The sequence below is a fragment of the Maylandia zebra genome, linkage group LG1 (genome assembly GCF_041146795.1).
Source record: "Maylandia zebra isolate NMK-2024a linkage group LG1, Mzebra_GT3a, whole genome shotgun sequence".
Taxonomy (NCBI): domain Eukaryota; kingdom Metazoa; phylum Chordata; class Actinopteri; order Cichliformes; family Cichlidae; genus Maylandia; species Maylandia zebra.
In genome coordinates this window covers 7832653-7850319 of record NC_135167.1, presented here as the reverse complement: position 1 = coordinate 7850319, position 17667 = coordinate 7832653, and the positions used below count along the sequence as shown (strand labels likewise).

At 40.2% G+C, this 17667-nt stretch overlaps 1 protein-coding gene across 2 annotated transcripts in view; it reads right to left on the bottom strand.

Moving 5' to 3' along the window:
- LOC101467135 (AT-rich interactive domain-containing protein 3B) overlaps positions 1–15749 on the bottom strand; it is a 58635-nt gene extending 42886 nt beyond the window's left edge. Inside the window, exons 1-2 of one of the 2 annotated variants that reach the window (XM_012919842.3) lie at positions 15325–15749; positions 13712–14344 (exon numbers count right to left, since the gene is read on the bottom strand). In XM_012919842.3, the coding sequence (XP_012775296.1) occupies positions 13712–14344; positions 15325–15360 (669 nt within the window). In that variant the 5' untranslated portion in view covers positions 15361–15749. The other variant, XM_023153140.3, reaches the window with a different exon arrangement.
- Between the last annotated feature and the right edge of the window lie 1918 nt (positions 15750–17667).

Genomic DNA, 17667 nt, shown 5'->3' with positions numbered 1-17667 from the left:
TCTTAAAGCCACTACACGTATTTCTTATAATAATGTGGGTGCAGTGAAGCCCCTGCTGTTACTAATTCTAATTTTCTGTGCTACTCTTTAATCATTTACTACCGTGGCTTTTGAAATTATCGACTTAAGTTGATGTGGTCCATAGTTCCATTCACAGAGCGATTGTCTATTAACCAGATCGACTGCAGGTCAGAGCCTGGTGGGTTTTTTGGCAACTGATATAATTCAGTATAAGCAATTCATTGGTGAATCTAACAATATATATGCTGCTGACATTAATCTACAATCTCTACAATAATGAAAGCTTGAAGTTTCATTACGCTTCTTAAAATATACTATCAGTTTCTTTTTTGATTATTTAGTTTTGTACAAGATACTAGGGCTGTTCGATATAACGATATATATCGGATGACGATATAAAAACGTCTATCGTTTCATTTTCCACTATCGTTTGTTACATGTTTACAAAATAAACTCTTTACGGCAATATTTTTTCATCGTTTTGATGGTCACTGTAGTGGCTATATTCATTTCTTAAAGTTCTCTCTTTCTCTTATATTTAATATAACCACACTACAGATGGACAAGCGCATGTTTTTATGCGTTGTCGTTAGCAACAACGACGGTAACAGCATCGCGTGTCCGCTTGCTTATGTTCCACATTAACCTTTCACAATAAAGCTCAAGATCCTGTTGAGACTTTTCAAAATAAACTGAATCACGTGAAAGAGCAGATTATTTACGGATGAGAATTTAAAAAGAGCCGCCAGGTGCTAAAAAATAAACCTTAGACTCAAACGTTAGAACAGGCTTTTCCCCGCAGCACGCCGTGTAATAAATACTCACAAAGAAAACGGCGGCTGTTACAACTTATGTCTAAAAATGTATCGTTTCATGCATCGGTTAAAACACTCGACTCAGGGTACATGACGCGCAGCTGGAAACACTTCCCGCAAGACGAGCTGCCCGAGATTCACAGAATTTACAGAAAATGTCACATTTTTGTGATTTATATCGTTATCGGGACGATAGAATTCTTATATCGGGATATGAGATTTTGGTCCTATCGCACAGCCCTACAAGATACTATCAAATAATATATCCAAAACTCATATAAATAATAAAAAACAAGCTTCTTTTTTCTTTAATATGAAACTTTCCATAAACCTTTACAACATTTAGGATTTACCCAGTGGTTAGCCTGTGGCTTTTTTACAGACACTCCACTTAAAGCTCACTTCTTGTGGTGATTGTGATTCAGGAACTGTGAAACTTGGGGCATGTAAATCCCTGAACGTAGAATGTAAATGTTGGATGGCGGAGTCTGAACACATTGCATTTTCTGAGCGTATGGGAGTCTGGTTTTTTTTTTTTTTTTGCTCCTTTCTCCCTCTCACAAGTACATGATTATACTAAGCTTGTGTTTGAAGACTTGGCTGAAAAACAATCTGGCCACAAGCTATTATAAACTACATGGGATTTTGGCAGCCAGTGGAATGGAGACTGAAAAGCAGAGAGGCAACAGTGAAAGGAAACCCTTTTGCACCTCTTTCAACTTGTTCTACTCTGCGTGGCTTTGTGCCAGGTCCCAGTCAGCTGCAATGTTTACCCAAGTGCCTTGACACAGTGGTCCAGTTAGCACTTTTAGCCCCCTGACTCTAGCCTGGAGCTGAGCCAAACCAGTAGCACGAGACGGCCAAGAAAGCCAAAAACAATAGACAACTCTCACCCTTCACCTCATCACAGCCTCTGCCTTTCTACAAGGTGCAAAAAAGAGACCATATCTTTTGACTCCATCTGCAATTTACCATTTGGAGGATGTTGTAGCTACAACACAGACAGCCTCATAAATGTCACGCTGCTTTATGTTCCTCCCATGACAAGGTCTATACCTTAATTGCATTATGTTTCTGAAACACCTGCTGTTGGTGATTTTGGCAGGGCTGGGATATTTTTAGGTTATCAGTATCAAGATAATAATCCCATAATCCAATCTGGACTACAACACTAAAACCTTCAACGAAGTTAGTTAAGAAAGTGTATGGATGTGAAAATCATTTAAGCATTTCTGTGCATTTCCATCCGCTATTGCGAACACACAGAAGAAAAAAAAATCTGCCATTTAGCTTCCTTATTCAAAGAATGATGTAAAAAAAAAAAGAGCCACTAGACAATGAAAAACGACTAAAGCCAATTTCCAATTCAAATAATTCCAAGTAATTTTCTCACAAACACTATTTCAATTTGTCTGACTGAGCTCATTTGAGAATAGAGCTCCTCATAGAACTCCCTGACAGCACCCTTGAAAAAGGTTCACCCTGAGCGAGGACACAATCGAGGCAGACAATGTTTTCATTACATGCTTATTTTATTCTTTTTGCATCTCTTGCAAAAAGACTAACATTTGTTTATACGTCTCAATGCAAAGTATTCACATCAAGATTCAAAGATATGTAAAAAGGATGGGACAAAATATCTATACGACAAAAATATCACTTCACGTTCTCTTTTATTCGAACATGCTGGTGCTCCAACAAATTCCACCCACCAGTTTGACTTACCAGAGTCACTGCTTAATGACTCCTTGTGGTATAGCTCCCTTAATTATTAAGAACCAATGGTAATTAGCTGCCAGTGACGGAGAAACCACCTTAGGAAAATGGCGGACAGTGGGGGAAAGCTAATGTGAGAGCTACTAAACTAACACTGGTTAGATGTGAGTTGCTTTACAGACTTTGTGCTAGCAAAAAAGCAGCTATAACATTGTTTTGTTTTTACATGTCACATAAAGCACATCATTCATTAAAATGTAATTAATTTTATGAAATCAAGATAGACAAATAAGAGCATACACATCACGGGGACAACATGACCTCACATAGTGTGCCGAGTCACTGCACGAGTGTTAACAGTAACAGATTCACACGTGCACTGTACATACTGTTATATGGTGCCAACCTATATAAAACTCAAGGAGACTTCTCTCCAAGGTGTCATATGACCTTGCCTCTGTTTCCCCCCAGCTGCCAAAGTTGAGGCCGGGTGTCTCTCCGTTTTAATTTGGCTATTAGGGCTGGGCCATATTATACCGTTCACGGTAATACCGGTATAATGTTAGGCAACGATAGGAAAATGAAATATCGCGATAGAATGGGAGTAAAACGCGCGTGCGCAGTGCCTTTGTTTTCATACGCACATGGCCGATTGTTGAGTGAAACAGATGAACCAGAATTGGTTTGTAAAAATGGTGCAACTTCCGTGATGTGGAACTGGTTTGGTGTTTGTCCATCAGATACACAACAAAGCACATTTTTTTGCAGAACATGCAAGCGGCCGTTGTTATTGTCATATTTGTCGGACTAAGATGCTCTTAAATCTGGGAGTAATCTGGGTCCTAAACTCCGTATGCTTCAGGTCAAACAACACTGCAGCATCACTTAGAGTTAAGAACTGTCTAAATTCTTTCATCTTTAATAAAACGATCAGCATTGCTGCTTTACCAGGTGTAACTATGAAGTTTAACTTCCAGGCATCCATGAAAACAAAAGTTATTACATTTAACGGAGTTAGAAGTTAGCAGGAAGCTAGCGGAAGTTAGCTCGCTAGTTTTGCTAGTTACCTAAGCATGATATTGCATGTTCTGACTGAGAGATTTCTGAAAAAAAATCAAACGTACAGCTCTGCTATCACTTCCAACATAAATGAAGACGGGAAACTAAACAGCAGTGACGTTTGTAGGGTTACTGAAGTTGGGCTAGCTGGTATATAATGATGTGCTACCTGATCGCTAGCGACACAGCTATGTTAGCATAACATAAACAGTGAAGCTGGAGGACGAACACTAACACTTTTCCACTTATAAAAGTTAACGTGAAGGTTCTTCATGGTTAGAGACAAATGCAATCGCATGGCAGGATGCTGTAAACGGACCAAACTTCAGTCAGGAGAACAACTGAGATAATCCATCCACAATACGAGGTTAGTCATTAATATACTGCAGCAACATGGGAATAGAGCAGCTGCCAGAGAATTCAACATTAATGAATCAATGGTACAGAAGTGGAGGAAGCAAGAAGAATGAGTTTAATAAAGTTTGATTTATCTGACTGCTTTGTTTCGCTTAATGTGCCTTATAATCCCGTGCACCTTATGGTCCGAAAAATACGTACTGCACACTGCAGTTTAATGTTGCAAAGCACCTCTTTTTAACTTCAGTGGATATTATACATGGTTATGCTCAGGATATGTCAGCCCATTTCTACTGGAAATGCCTTTTGGTTAAACTTTCAGCAAGGAATTTGCATTTGCACTGTTATATTTTTATAAAGCTTTAATGTACATAAAAACCAGCTTCTTGTTTAAGTGAAAATAAATGGAAGGTTGTCTTTTTGCGCTAGTAATGTTGTGGAGTTGTATTTTGTCTCGCATCAATTATATCGTCGGTTATATCGTTATCGCAAATTTTCAAATATATATCGTGATAAATATTTTTGGCCATATCGCCCTGCTCTATTGGCTATTCCTCTTTCTATGTTTGCCGTCATTAAAGAGCAGGTGTTGAGATATGTTCAGTAGAAGTGCTTGTAAAAAACAAAAAGAACCAGAGATGGTGTGCGAAGGGTGGGGGCTTGTGGTTTTACTACAAACCGATCAAATTACAGCATACATCAGTAACTCCAGTTCCATTAGAAGCAAGAAAGTCAATCCTCCAGGGTCAATTTAAGAGTGTAATAACCCCAACGGATATGCGCAATCTGCATTTAAATGAGACAATTTTTGTTATTCAATTCAATTAAACAGAAAGGAAAACTGTGGCCATCACTGCCAGACAAGATGGGTCTTTTTAAATGTCATTTGCATGATGTTGCAGAAGCAATCCATCAAACTGTCTGAGTGCCTGTCAGGTGGCACTGGAAATCTCTTCACGCCCACACTTTTCCAAAGTCAACTTCACTGACTGTGTCGCCTATTATCTGTAACTTTCCAACCCTGACAAACTGACATTCAGGCCACGAGGGGCCAGCTGATTAGAGGTGAGAAAGAAGGCAGACGTTGTAGCTCTCTTTCAAGCTTTGTTTTTTTTCTTCATTAGACACTATTTATGGCACTTTACAGTCTAAGAATGGCAGTATTGTCTCCTCTATCTGAATGTATTTATGTGCTGCACATCACTACAGATGTCTCCCTGTTTGAAATTGATGTAACAAGACATCATGTCCGGTAAACAGGTATACTGTATACACGACCATTACTATACAATAATCTTTTTTTCATCCCTTCTTATCTGCTAGGCTCAAATAAAGTATTAGATTAATATCTGACTTATGTGTAAGCCGGTGTAGTTTGATCTAAATCACAGTGAAAACAGGAAAACATATACAAGCTTCAATAGTCCATAAATGGATGTAAAGCACTCTTACACACAACCACCTATTACAGCTGTTGCCACTGATACCATGGCTCGTATCTGTAATAACTCAAACTATTATTTAAACTTCAAAAATGATAATAAATGACAACATGTCTGTGAAGGTTCTCAGTCATCCAGGTCACCGTAGTCTAAGGAGCTTGGAAAGAAAAGCGTCTGGACTTCTTTAAGTTGCTTAAAGATGTTTCACCTCTCATCCGAGAAGCTTCTTCAGTTCTAAGGGTCAAATGGTGGAGAGTCCCAGATTTAAACCCAGTGGGAGTATCCCCTCAAAAGATAAATGATAACATTTTTATCTTCTGAATGTGCAAAGACATTTTTTAAAATGTAACTTTTTACAGGCAAATGCCTGCTGTGCCCAGCATGTGAAACACTACTATAAGATTAACTATAAAGTGTTATAGTTTTGAGCGTGGATGGCAGACTCAAGACTGGTAGTTAGTGCTGCGTTTAACCAAGCCACACTGTGACAGAGGTGACTGGTTTCACTATGAGAAGCTTCCTCCTGCCTGTCAGCAGCAGATGTGCCCTTTGGGACTCAGACAAATAAAAAACTGTCTCTGCCTGGACTACTGTGTCCTCCCATCCAGCTCCTCCCATTCAGGGCCTTTGGCTTTCTTTCTTTTACAGCCCCTGTGACACTGAGCAAAATGAATAGAAAGATCACCAATCAGAGGCACGATTACAACATGGGCATGCACCCACCCACCCCCATCAAACCCCCTCAATGGGAGCCCCCAGTGGGAATGTTCACTGTTTGAAGAGTTAACTCTTTAATTCTGTCTGGAATGTTTCCTCTGGGCGGGGCAGTTTAGTGTGCTGAGCCAGACCACTAAACCCTCTTCTAGTTCCATAGCATCTCCTCCCCCTTTCCCTCCCCCTTCATCTCCCTACTAAATTCAATACCTCTATTTCAGATGGGGGGGGGGGGTCTTTTGCACTTAACTGTTAAGAGGAGCTCTGCACAAAATGAGGCTTGTTTTATAACCAGGGCAATTACACTTTACACACTGATTCAGAGATTCGAATGAGAAAACATTCTCAACTAGATGTTTGATAAGCTGGCTGCTTTTATCAGAAAAAAAGAGAATAATGTATTTTATTGCTTAAAGTTTGAGCAAACAGTTGCACTACAGCACTGAGATTATTAAGTGAATTAATTCTAATAATTTTTAGATAATGTGCTTTTTATTCTTTTGATTTCCTCATATGTATCAATTTAAGACAACGGGCAGATGAAATGAAGTTAGATGTTCTGATGTTACTTCTACAATATTTCGACTAGCAAATGGGGGTGCAAAACACAATTATGCGTCACCTTTATTTGTTTCCATCCTGACACAAATTCGAGTGGAGCCATAGCCAGTGACCAACATTAAGCTACATTAAGAGCAGCATCAATCAGACATTAAAGATGGAAACACAAGGCTAAAAGCCCAGACATCTCCATCCAATCCAGCCAGCTTACATCTGGCCTTAATGAGGTAAACCAAAGTTCACTCAGCACTGAACCACGGATATAAGACAACCTCACTGTGTTATAAAAGATCTGTTTAAAGATCCCCAAACAAAGTGTGGGAAATGAGTTTTAAGAGTTAAGTGCTTGAGGAACAAACCCGAACATGTTTATGGGAACTTAAACAGTAAACAGTTTAAGATTCACATTCATTATTATGCTGCTGTGGCTGATTTTATGTATGACATGAAGACATATAGAAAGAAAGGGACTCACACTAATGCGCTAAAAACACAGCTGAAATATGACCTTTTTAGCCAGTCTAATCTGAAATCAATGTGGCAGATTTAGAAATTAGGTAAAATCGTTTTAATGTCCAAAGCAGTCATTATCTACATGACAAAAAAGCTGAAAAGGTTTTTAAAAAGAATTGTGCTCAGAAGAAAGACTGAACAAGAAATATACTTGACCATCGATATTAGAGAAACACACAGACACACAAAATCTAAACTGAAATCTGTAGGACTCCACAGAAGTATAGATCATAATAAAAGCATAAGCTCCAGTGGGGAAAAAGAAATGCTTTTCAAACCTTATTTTAGGTTTTAGGCACCAAACCTTTTAAGCATGTTATCAAATCTGGCAGATAAACTGCATATACATGCAGTTTGGTTGTCAGTGTGAAACTGAAATTACAGCCAGTTGAGATAATCCGCAACTGACTGTAATCCCAAAATGACTGCCCAAAAGGAACTAAAGATGCTGAGTGGCATCTAGAAGGACTTTGATTCGAGTGCAAATCAGTAAAGCGTGTAACAAAGAAACTGTGGAATTTACTTTGCCACAAACAAAAAGAAGTAGATAGAATTTTTACTTGCAAAAGTGCTACACATATGCAAGATTAAAAAAAGAACCAAACGAACATATCCCACCTACACTGTGCTAAATGACAAGTACGAAATTTAGAAATGCCTATTGGGCTGTCAAAGAGGATTTTTTCAGCGTTTTTCAATTATTAATTAATTGAAAATGCAAGCAGTTGTTAGGACTTACACCAATAAGTGAACGGTCAGGGTTGAGGCTTTCAATTCCTTGTGTGGCTCAACAGCATGGCAGAAATGATGCAGTTCTCACGCATTACCGTGCAGCTTCTTCTTCTGAACAAGCACTGCAGCATGTTTTAAAGGAACTCAGCCTTCCTCATTATGTCTCATCTGAATGACCTCCATTTGCAGGCAGTTTGTGGAAGCAGAGGTCAGACAGCAATTCCAGCCTCATAAAATCAACATAACAGGAATTCCAGTAAACAAAATAATACACAGTACTTTTAAAACCCACTGACAGTTATGGCATATGGGAAAACAACATAACACTGAGAAAGCACAAACAAGGTCAGACTGGCATATATGGCAGTGAGGCCTCCTTTCTCCCACTTCAACATAAGACACGGAGAAACAGCTGTATGCGCCCAACAAAAACAGCAACCTGCTGGTAAAGTCTCCGCAAACCTGTCAAAATTCTAACTAAAAGTCAGTTTGCTAAATACAATGTCCTGCTCATCTATCATAAATGAGGGGAAAATTCGGGCAAACACTCAAACCTCTTAAAGCTCATTCACAATCCTTATTGATCTCCTTGCTGCAGCTGTGTAGCTCCCCACTTCCTGGCTGATGTTGCTGGGGCGACAGCTAAATTATGCAACAGCGCTGCCTCAACAGAAGTAGTAAATAGCAAAAAGAGGGCTTAAGAGTGATAGCGATGCCAGGGCTTATTCATAACCATTGGCCAGACATCGGATTCAAGTTGGTCCGGTTGGCTGCATATTTTCTTTAATCCCTTCTAGGTGTAGTTTTACGTCTTCTCCACAACTGCATACCTTATGTAAACAATCTTGGCATAACTGAGTTGGTCATTAAATCCATCTGTGGCATGATCATCACTTTTACTGAAATTGCTGCAATATATAAAGGACAGAAGATTTGGTAAGTGGACTTGTTCTTATATAGTGTGTTTCTACTCTACTGTAGCACTCTGTGGTGTAGTGCTCTATCGCAAATGCTTAATTCACCCATTCATACACATTTTTCTATGCCACACGCCAATGAATGCATGGGAGAGCAACGTGGGGTTCAGTATCTTCCCCAGGGATACTTTGGCATGCAGACTGAAGCAGCCAAGGATTAAACCACCAACCTTGTAATTGGTTGATAATCTGCTCTACCTCTACCTTCATGCCAGATTCCCTTTCTGACACAAACCCAAATAGGATTTTTGTCTCCGACTAGAACTGAACCAGTGATCTTCTGAATAGACGTCCATAAAGGCAGCAGTGACATTACTGGCTACACTGTTATCATTATGAGAACGTCAGATAAAATGATTGTTCAATTATGGCTGACAAGCCAGCCATGGCAGATCAACTTAAATAAAACACCCAACTCCAGTCATCAGGTAATCAATCAGTGCATCTCTACCACTTCCCTGTGTTACGCATCCTTCATCCAACTCGAACACCTATTCTGCCTTTTTTCTGTTCTGACTGGGCCTCATTTGTTGCACTGACTTACTTAAGCCTGAAATGCTAAGGCAAGTAGGTTTTCAGCATCTCCATAACAAAAGGTCATCCAGTCTAAGCAAATAAAATTACAAATCTAATCAGGCTGCAAAGGGTAATTACTCAGGTACCATGTAAATCAACTGCATGCAAATGTATTACCATGCAAAACTATAATCTAAATGTCCTGTGCTAATATTCATCGCCATTAGTTTATGTGACACAAGGAAGATTGAACCAAACCGTTTTGCTCTCAATAGTCTACAACGACATAGGTCACATACATAAAACTCAAAACCTCAAATAAAATCTGGATGTAAACTGGTAAACTCTTAAACCTAAAACAAGGCTACTGCTTCTACAGACACAGCACCCAACATGTTAAACATCCAGCTAATCCAACCAAAGCAATATCGCTGCCAATAGAGTTGGACATAGTACACAATCTGCAGGCACAATTAAAACAATTAGTCACAGACTGATTATGGCAAGAAGAGGAGGACATTGGATATGTGTGTGTTTGTGACAGGAGAGGTGGGGCGGGTGGGTGCTGGATTACAGAGGTCATGTAGCCTCTGTCCAAAGGCCAGAGCGCTGAGGCCGGTCGGTTATCCGGTCCAGCTCTCTCACCACGCGACGCCTTTGTCCATCTCCTTGTTTGACAATTATTTACTCTGCTGTTTAGGATGGGGCTGAGGTCACCATACATACATCACTGACAAGAAAACACTGGCTACCATGTCTGTCCACTCAGTCTGACCTGTATAGTCCATCAACATTTGTGTGCGGTCAAAAAAAACTAAAACAAATAACCCTTCATATCTATATGTTACATATATACACTGATTGTTCATCATCATATCTGACACACTCTACCTATTGTTTAGAGATCATTACAATCAACACTTTTATTTCAGTAAACTGTTGGTGAACTAGCACATGAGTATTATTATTTTATTCATATGTCATTAATATGTCATGTGCTGAATGAAATCCAGAGTCTCTCTCTGAATGTGGTTTGCTATGATTCAAGAAGCATGGCAGATATCATACAAAGAGTTCTTTGGATAAAAGCCTTGGTCCAATCTGACCGTTTACATGAAATTTAAATGTTAATGTAAATGGTCTTCCATCCAACTGGCTCTTTAGCTGTCGTCTCATCTTTCCTCTGTCACTGCTTTTAGAACATAATAAATGTGCTCCCCCCATTATTATAGCGGGTTGGTATTTGCGGCATCCGCCAGGCTTGTCTCTGGCCTCTAGAAGACAATGACATCAAAAAAAAAAAAAAAGAAAGAAAGAAAAAGGAAAGAAAAAAAAACTGTTCTGCCTCTACTGCCCCCCCTCCCCCTACAGCGGTGCAACCTGAAACTGCCTGAAGAGATGAGCCGTCATTAAATACTGCAGAGCTGACATAATGACAGGAAAGATAAAAGGGAGGAAACAAAAAAAAAAAAAAAAGGCCAGACCAATTCTCGTCCCATAATGCCTCCCCCAACCCCCTGGCTCAGCCTTCACTCTATAATAAAAGACACCAGGCCACAGATAGGACACTGGTCAGCAACAACTTTGCTGCTATGATCTTCAGCTCTAACAACGCCGAGACAAAGCCTGCTCATCCCTGCAAATAATACTCATCCACTCATTCTGACACCTTGACATCTGGAACTAAAACACATCCCACACAATGCAGGAAAGCCCAATTTTATACATATATTCAGAAACAGAAACTATATAGTCATCATTTGTCACATGTTTGATTTGTCACATGACAATCAAACTTTGATATGCCTGTTAGTCACGTCCAGAAATAGTCGTTTAATTTAATTTAATAAAATATATAATCTAATGAACACTTCTAACTGTTCAGATTAATGCAGCACTTGATGCCAGAGGCATATTCTGAAACAAGCTCATACCTGCTTATCTTAGCAGATTAGCTTGCAAATTAAGCAAAGATTCTCCTAGTGACTAATTTGTTAATGAAATGCGAGTAGAAAGTTTTACAAATTGGCAAGTCTAAAATCAAAAACACTAAGAAAACCTTTGAAAATTTGAAAAAACACAATTTTTAAGAATAGACGTTAAAGGTCTTTCGTAGAAATACTCTAGTATTTAAAAGACTTTTGAAGCTGCTAAAACATTTTAAATGCTGCTGACTTAGCCCCATGTGTAACAGCGTAGTTTGCCGAGAGTGGCTAATGCTAGTTTTGCTATACCAGTAGCTTTTTAAAAAAAAAAAAAAAAAAAAAAAAAAAAAAAACTTCACATGCTTGTCCAGAGTTGATGTTGACAAAGTCTACATATAACGATTAGTTTTCTAAAATAACTGCACGAGAAGTGCAACTGTTTGCGGGGCCGTTCAACTGTGTTATTTTAACTTTGCTTGCTTACAAATTTCCATTGTCACCTCCAGGGGATGAAATCTCAGACCCAACAGTTAACTGCCTTTGTATATTAATGAAGTAAAAACAGTTTTTACCAACTTTTTAAAAAATTGATCTAGTTGACTAATTGCACACATACCTGGTTTCATTCAGAGTAGAATCAATGAGAGTGTCTGTAAGGGTAAAATTATCCTGATAAGAACAGGAACAGGAGTGTGTTTCTATGTACAGATTCTGTATATGACTATGCAGAATCTATAGGCAATGGGCATAAGAAAAAAAACAGGCTTTCTGGTTTTCTTTCATAATGAAAGTATCACTGACCAATCACATTTGAGCGAGCATATGGCTCGATGCACACAAGCGGTCCATGGGAAGAGCAAGAGAGGAAGACATTGTCCAATCTGAAAACAATCAGCTATTAGCTTCTTGGAAATGTACCCCTTAGCCCGGATACCAGAACAATGGCCATTAAACCCACAGGCTACCTTCATCTGATGACAGTCAATGGTGTCTCATGCTGGCATGACATGGAAATTAACCCGAAAGAAAATAAGGCTGCTGGTGTTGACACTGCCAATGACATCTACTGCCAAATTTTGCACATTTCAGCAGCACTTAAAATAATAAATATTGAAGAACATAAGAAAGACAGTTTCATTTATTCTCCATTTAAACAGTCCCAGCAGCATCCCTTTGATAAAGTGTGAAGATTCATGTGAAGCCGGTGACTTTAGCAAATGAACAATATAAAGAACGTTGTGCCTCCTTCCACAACATGTATATACTGGCTTCTCTCACCATCTCACGCTGTGGCACTTCTACGTGTCACTACCAAATGTACACGCTCTAAAGCTAAATTTGGAAATGTGAACTAGAGAAGCACCATGCAAAGACATTTACCTTTAAATAGACAGTAATAAAATCCCGACACATGATAGTCCAGCACCCTCAGCCCACTGATAGAGCACATATATATTTGCGACACTGCCAACTACTGCACAGCTAAGGCTTTTTATATCACCCGCAGCCTGCTGCGCTCTCTTTAACCTGCCATGATGCTAAAACATGCAGCTCGGCTTGGTTCCCAGTTGGCATTCCAGAGTTCAGTAAGACTGTGCTGAGGCAATATTTACTTTCAAGTGAAAGTAGCCTACACTTGGCACAGAGCCCTGACTCTTGGGGAGGCGAGAGTGGGGTGTGACAGACTGCTTCTGCTGTGTACTACATCCAACCTTTCCACCCACCCGAAATCCTCCAACTGACCCAGCAAACCACCCACAGCCTTACAGCAGCTATGTCTCGCCTGACTCCACTACCTGGATCAGAGCCAAACCAGAGCCCAAGCAAAGCGCCAAGAGGGACACAGAGTGAGAGAGGCATACAAAATGAGAGCGCGTGGGGAGAGAACTAGTGAGCGTGAAAACATTGCGCCTTGGCCTGGCCCTCTGCCAGCAGTCACTTAGTAGTTTTGTTTTTTTTTTTGCCACAAAAGCCAATCGGCGGTCAAACCTCCGCAGAGATTTGAAGGGACTCACAAAGATACTCCTGGAGCGGTTCAAGCCACAGTTAAGATTAAGTTGTCTCTCACGGCAGGGGGCTGGACTTAGAATACAAACAAGACCCTAAATGGAAAACTGACAAGCAGTATAAGGACATACTCATTGGGATCTCAGTAAACTATAGTGACAATTTAAATTATAAAAAAAACAAAACAAAAAAAATTCTGCCTTGATTTGCAATATTTAAGGAAAGATGGACAATTTTAAATTCTGAAGTTTTATACTCATATTTGAATGAGATAACTGTGAAAGGACATAATAGGATCAGATGGATTACAAAGGAAATCCTGTGGAAAGAAGGGCAACAACTGGCAAGATACTAACCTGTCTAAAGTGGTCATCAAAGCCCCAGTCAGCTTGTCCATTAGGAGAAGTAGCAGAGTGTGCCCCTGCAGGAGACAGGCCCTCGTCAGGTTCCTGCTTCACTCTAACAGGTGGGGAAGCAGCCCTCTGGGGAGCCGATGCAGAGTAACTGCCAAATGGACGGGCTGGGATTCGCGAGGCATTCTGCTGTAAAGCAAGGGTTTGCTTGCGGAGGAACTCCAGACCACTGGCGCTTCCCTCATCATCATCGCTGCCCTCATCCCCTTCCATCATCTCATTGTCATCGTCCTCATCTCCAGAATCCCGACCTCTGTCCTCGTCGTCCTCTCTGTCTGAGTCTACACTGCTCTGATTGGACACCCGGGGAGGCAATCCACCACCAGCGATGCCTCCAGGCAGGCCTTTCCCCATGAAGCTGGCTCCAGAAGCCCGGGCAGCTGCTAAGATGGCCTGTTGGGCAGCAACCTGCTGAGCGTACATGATGTGGGCTTCTCGTATCTTTCTCTCCTTGCGCTCCATTTCTAATCGTGCCTGCTGCTGGCGCTGGAGCTGCTCCATCACTGCTTCGAGTTTCATTCCTCCTGCGGAGGTGCTTGGAGGAAAGGCCACACCAGGCTCCTGAGACATTCCGGGCTGTGAGAGGAAGAGAGGAGTCATGGATGACTTACTGTATACTGAAACCTAATTACTCCTGAAAGCTACAGTGGAGCCAACGAAGCCCGATTTAAACATTAACTCAAACAAATTTGGATAATTCACCCACATGATTTTCCTCAGATTAAAGAAGTAAAACGCTTGTGTACTTTTAAACCTACAATATCCCAACAACAAATTTAAATTATTTTAAGCTAAATAAAGAAATTGAAAAAAAATTACAAAAATCTCGCTGGTAACTGGAGCTCTTAAAACCTGAGCATGAATAAAAGCAGAAAAAAATACTAGACTAGAAAGTAGCCAAATCAAACTTTTACACAAAGGACTAATCTACATAAAGAGTTTGGAAAGTTAACATTACAGTAACCAGCCACAGAAAAATCTCTGTTAAGATTAGAGGAAATAATTAAAATGCAGTAACCCACCCTGAGTTTTGCTAAGCTCTTAAGGAAGTATTGCAATAATTTGTCAAAACGACAACGCAGTAAGAGGTGTGTATTAGTAAGAAAGTTAAACGGATATTCATGTATCTACAATCATAAAAGTAGTTATCCCGATAAACTAGATTAACTACTAGTTTAACTAAACTAGATAAACAACCATCAAAGTGAAAAAAAGAGAAGAAAAAAAACTGGCAAAACACATTTTCCGCGTTTATATAGTGAGGTGCCACAACCTCAAACCTGGATACGATTTCAGGATACTCCCAACAAATGCAAAATATGCAACAACGCTTTAGGGAAAAATGAATAAAGTCATTACAGTGTTGTCGAAAAACTATCAAATGAATAAATAAAAGTAACCTACCAAAAGTCAGATTACCCCTAAAAAGTTTTTTTCTTTGAATTTTACAACGTTGAACGAGCCAATGGCGTAAAATAAAAAAAACAATCGGAGCGTTTTCAGCTCGCTGCCGTTTAGGAAAGTGCAAAAGGGCGAGAAGCAGAACCCCGACTCACCATTTGTGCCTTACTACTGCTTGAATTGTCCACCATCCCTCCTTCCTTGGCGTTTTCCTCCCTTCTTCTTTTGGCAGTCGTTCAAACACTTGTAAACACACGCACACACGCGCGCGCGCGCACGGGGGGGTTGGGGGAGCGAGACTCCGAGCGTACACCGCAGATTCCGACTGATCCGCCGGCAGAAAGCCGCTGAACGCTGTTTTTCTGGGTGACCTCTTCAAATGCGTGTGCGTCTCTTTCTTTCTTTTTTTTGCCCCGTGATTTTCGGGGTTTTCTTCTTTAATAAAAAAGTGCACCGACTGGAAAACGGCCAGATCTCATATCTCGGAAAGCGCTGAGGTGACTCCCAGTCGGTTTTTTTCCTCGCCTTCAATTGACACCCCCAGCATGGCGCACTACAGCGTTAGGCCCGCCCAGCGACAGCAACAAGTATCAGCCCTTTTCAGTTCACCACTTTTATTAAGCTCTTTTACCTGTAATGTGTTAATTCCGATTCTTCGCATAAGATCAACTAAAAACTCGAACCAAATTGGTATATTTTCAGAAGGTATTGAACTGATTTTAAAGTGCCAAATGCAGGCACAATATATGAAAATGTAAGCACAAGTAGATGTGGATGTTGTCAGTTACAAATGGATAGTTTTAAAGCTTGAAATTGATCTTTCTGCACATGGATATTGGTCTCTCAATAGGTAGACGGTTAGTAAGTTTAAAGAAAACAACCTGTTCTATTAATTTTTAAAATGAAACATGAACCATTATTAAGCAAGGTTTAAAATAATTCTACAAAAAGTTAATGGGACAGGGCTGTGCTGAGGTTGAAGCGCAGCATAATCATTAAATTGCAGTGTGGCTCCCTGCTACCCCCTTGAGGAAACCACAGACAGTGTATGGTTCATGCTGCTTAGCTCGTAAACTGATCCGAGGCCATTACAGTTAACTAAAACTAAACTAAGAACTAAAACGTGTTGGGGAAAATTTTATAGTAAACTGAAATTAAAAAAAAATAGACTTTATATAAAGTAACCAAAAACTATATATAAACAATATTACTTTTATTCTTTATCATTTTGGTCACAAGGCTTTGGTGCTTATGTGTTTTGAAACTGAGATATGTAGATGGCTGTTGGTTCGGTGTTTGTGTTGTACATTAATTCCTCTGAACCCTGACGAATACCCACTTCTTTAACTTTCAAAAAACTTTCTTTCCATGGTAGTCCCTTAGACGAAAATGACCTAGGTGATTGAGAACCCACACAGAAGTTCAGTGAATTTCAGTGTGGTACTGTGACAGGATGCCACTTGTGCAGCAAGTCCAGTTGTGAAATTTTCTCACTACTAAATATTTACCCTACTACTACAGTAGCAGGGTCAGCGGACTTTTGCTACAGACCTCTAAACTTCATGTGCCCTTCAGATTAGCTCAAGAACAGTGTGTAGAGAGCTTAATGAAATAGGTTTTTGTAGCTGAACAACTGCGTTTAAACCTCACACCACCAAAAAATCAGGTGCAGTTATGTAAAGCACGCCACCACCGGACTCTAGAGCAGTCGAAACCTGTTCTCTAGACAGAAAATCATCTGGAAATCCAAAGAATGACTCTGGGTTTGGTGGTTGGCAGGAGAACGGTACTTGTGTGACTTCACTGTGCAAAATGTAAAGTTTGGTGGAGTGGGGATTATTGTATGGTGTTGATTTGAAAGAGTTTGGCTCACCCCCTTAGTTCCAGTGAAATGAACTGTTGATACTATAGCATTCCAAGGCATTTTGGACAATTTCCTTCCTGTTCCAACATGACTACACACCAGTGCACAAAGCAAGGTCCATAAAGACATGGATGAGCGAGTTTGGTGTGGAAGAACTTAACTGGCCGACACAGAGTGCTGATAGAAGTGCCGATAGAACACCTCTGGGATGAATCGGATTGAAGACTACGAGCCGGGCGTTCTTGCCCAACATCAGTGTCTGATCTTACAAATGCGGTTCTGGAAGAATGGACAAAAATTCCCATAAACACTCTCCTAAAACTTGTGGAAAGCTTTCTAGAAGAGTTGAAGCTGTTATAGCTGCACAGGGTGGGCTGATAACCATATTAAAGAGTGCTAAACGCTGTGTCTCTGGCCCAACATACATTTCATTATTCTGAAAACAGTGAATTATGTTTGCATCATGCAGTAGAAATTTGTATGTGCTGGATCCCCTTGTGCTTTGTGTCTTTCCTTTGTCTCTTGTGAAGATAGCTGAGGCCTGTTTGAGTCTTGAGGTCCTGCTGACCGTTCAGTTTCATTTGTAAAGCTTTGTCAGACATAGATTGTCTTCCCTTTAGATTCACACAAAATG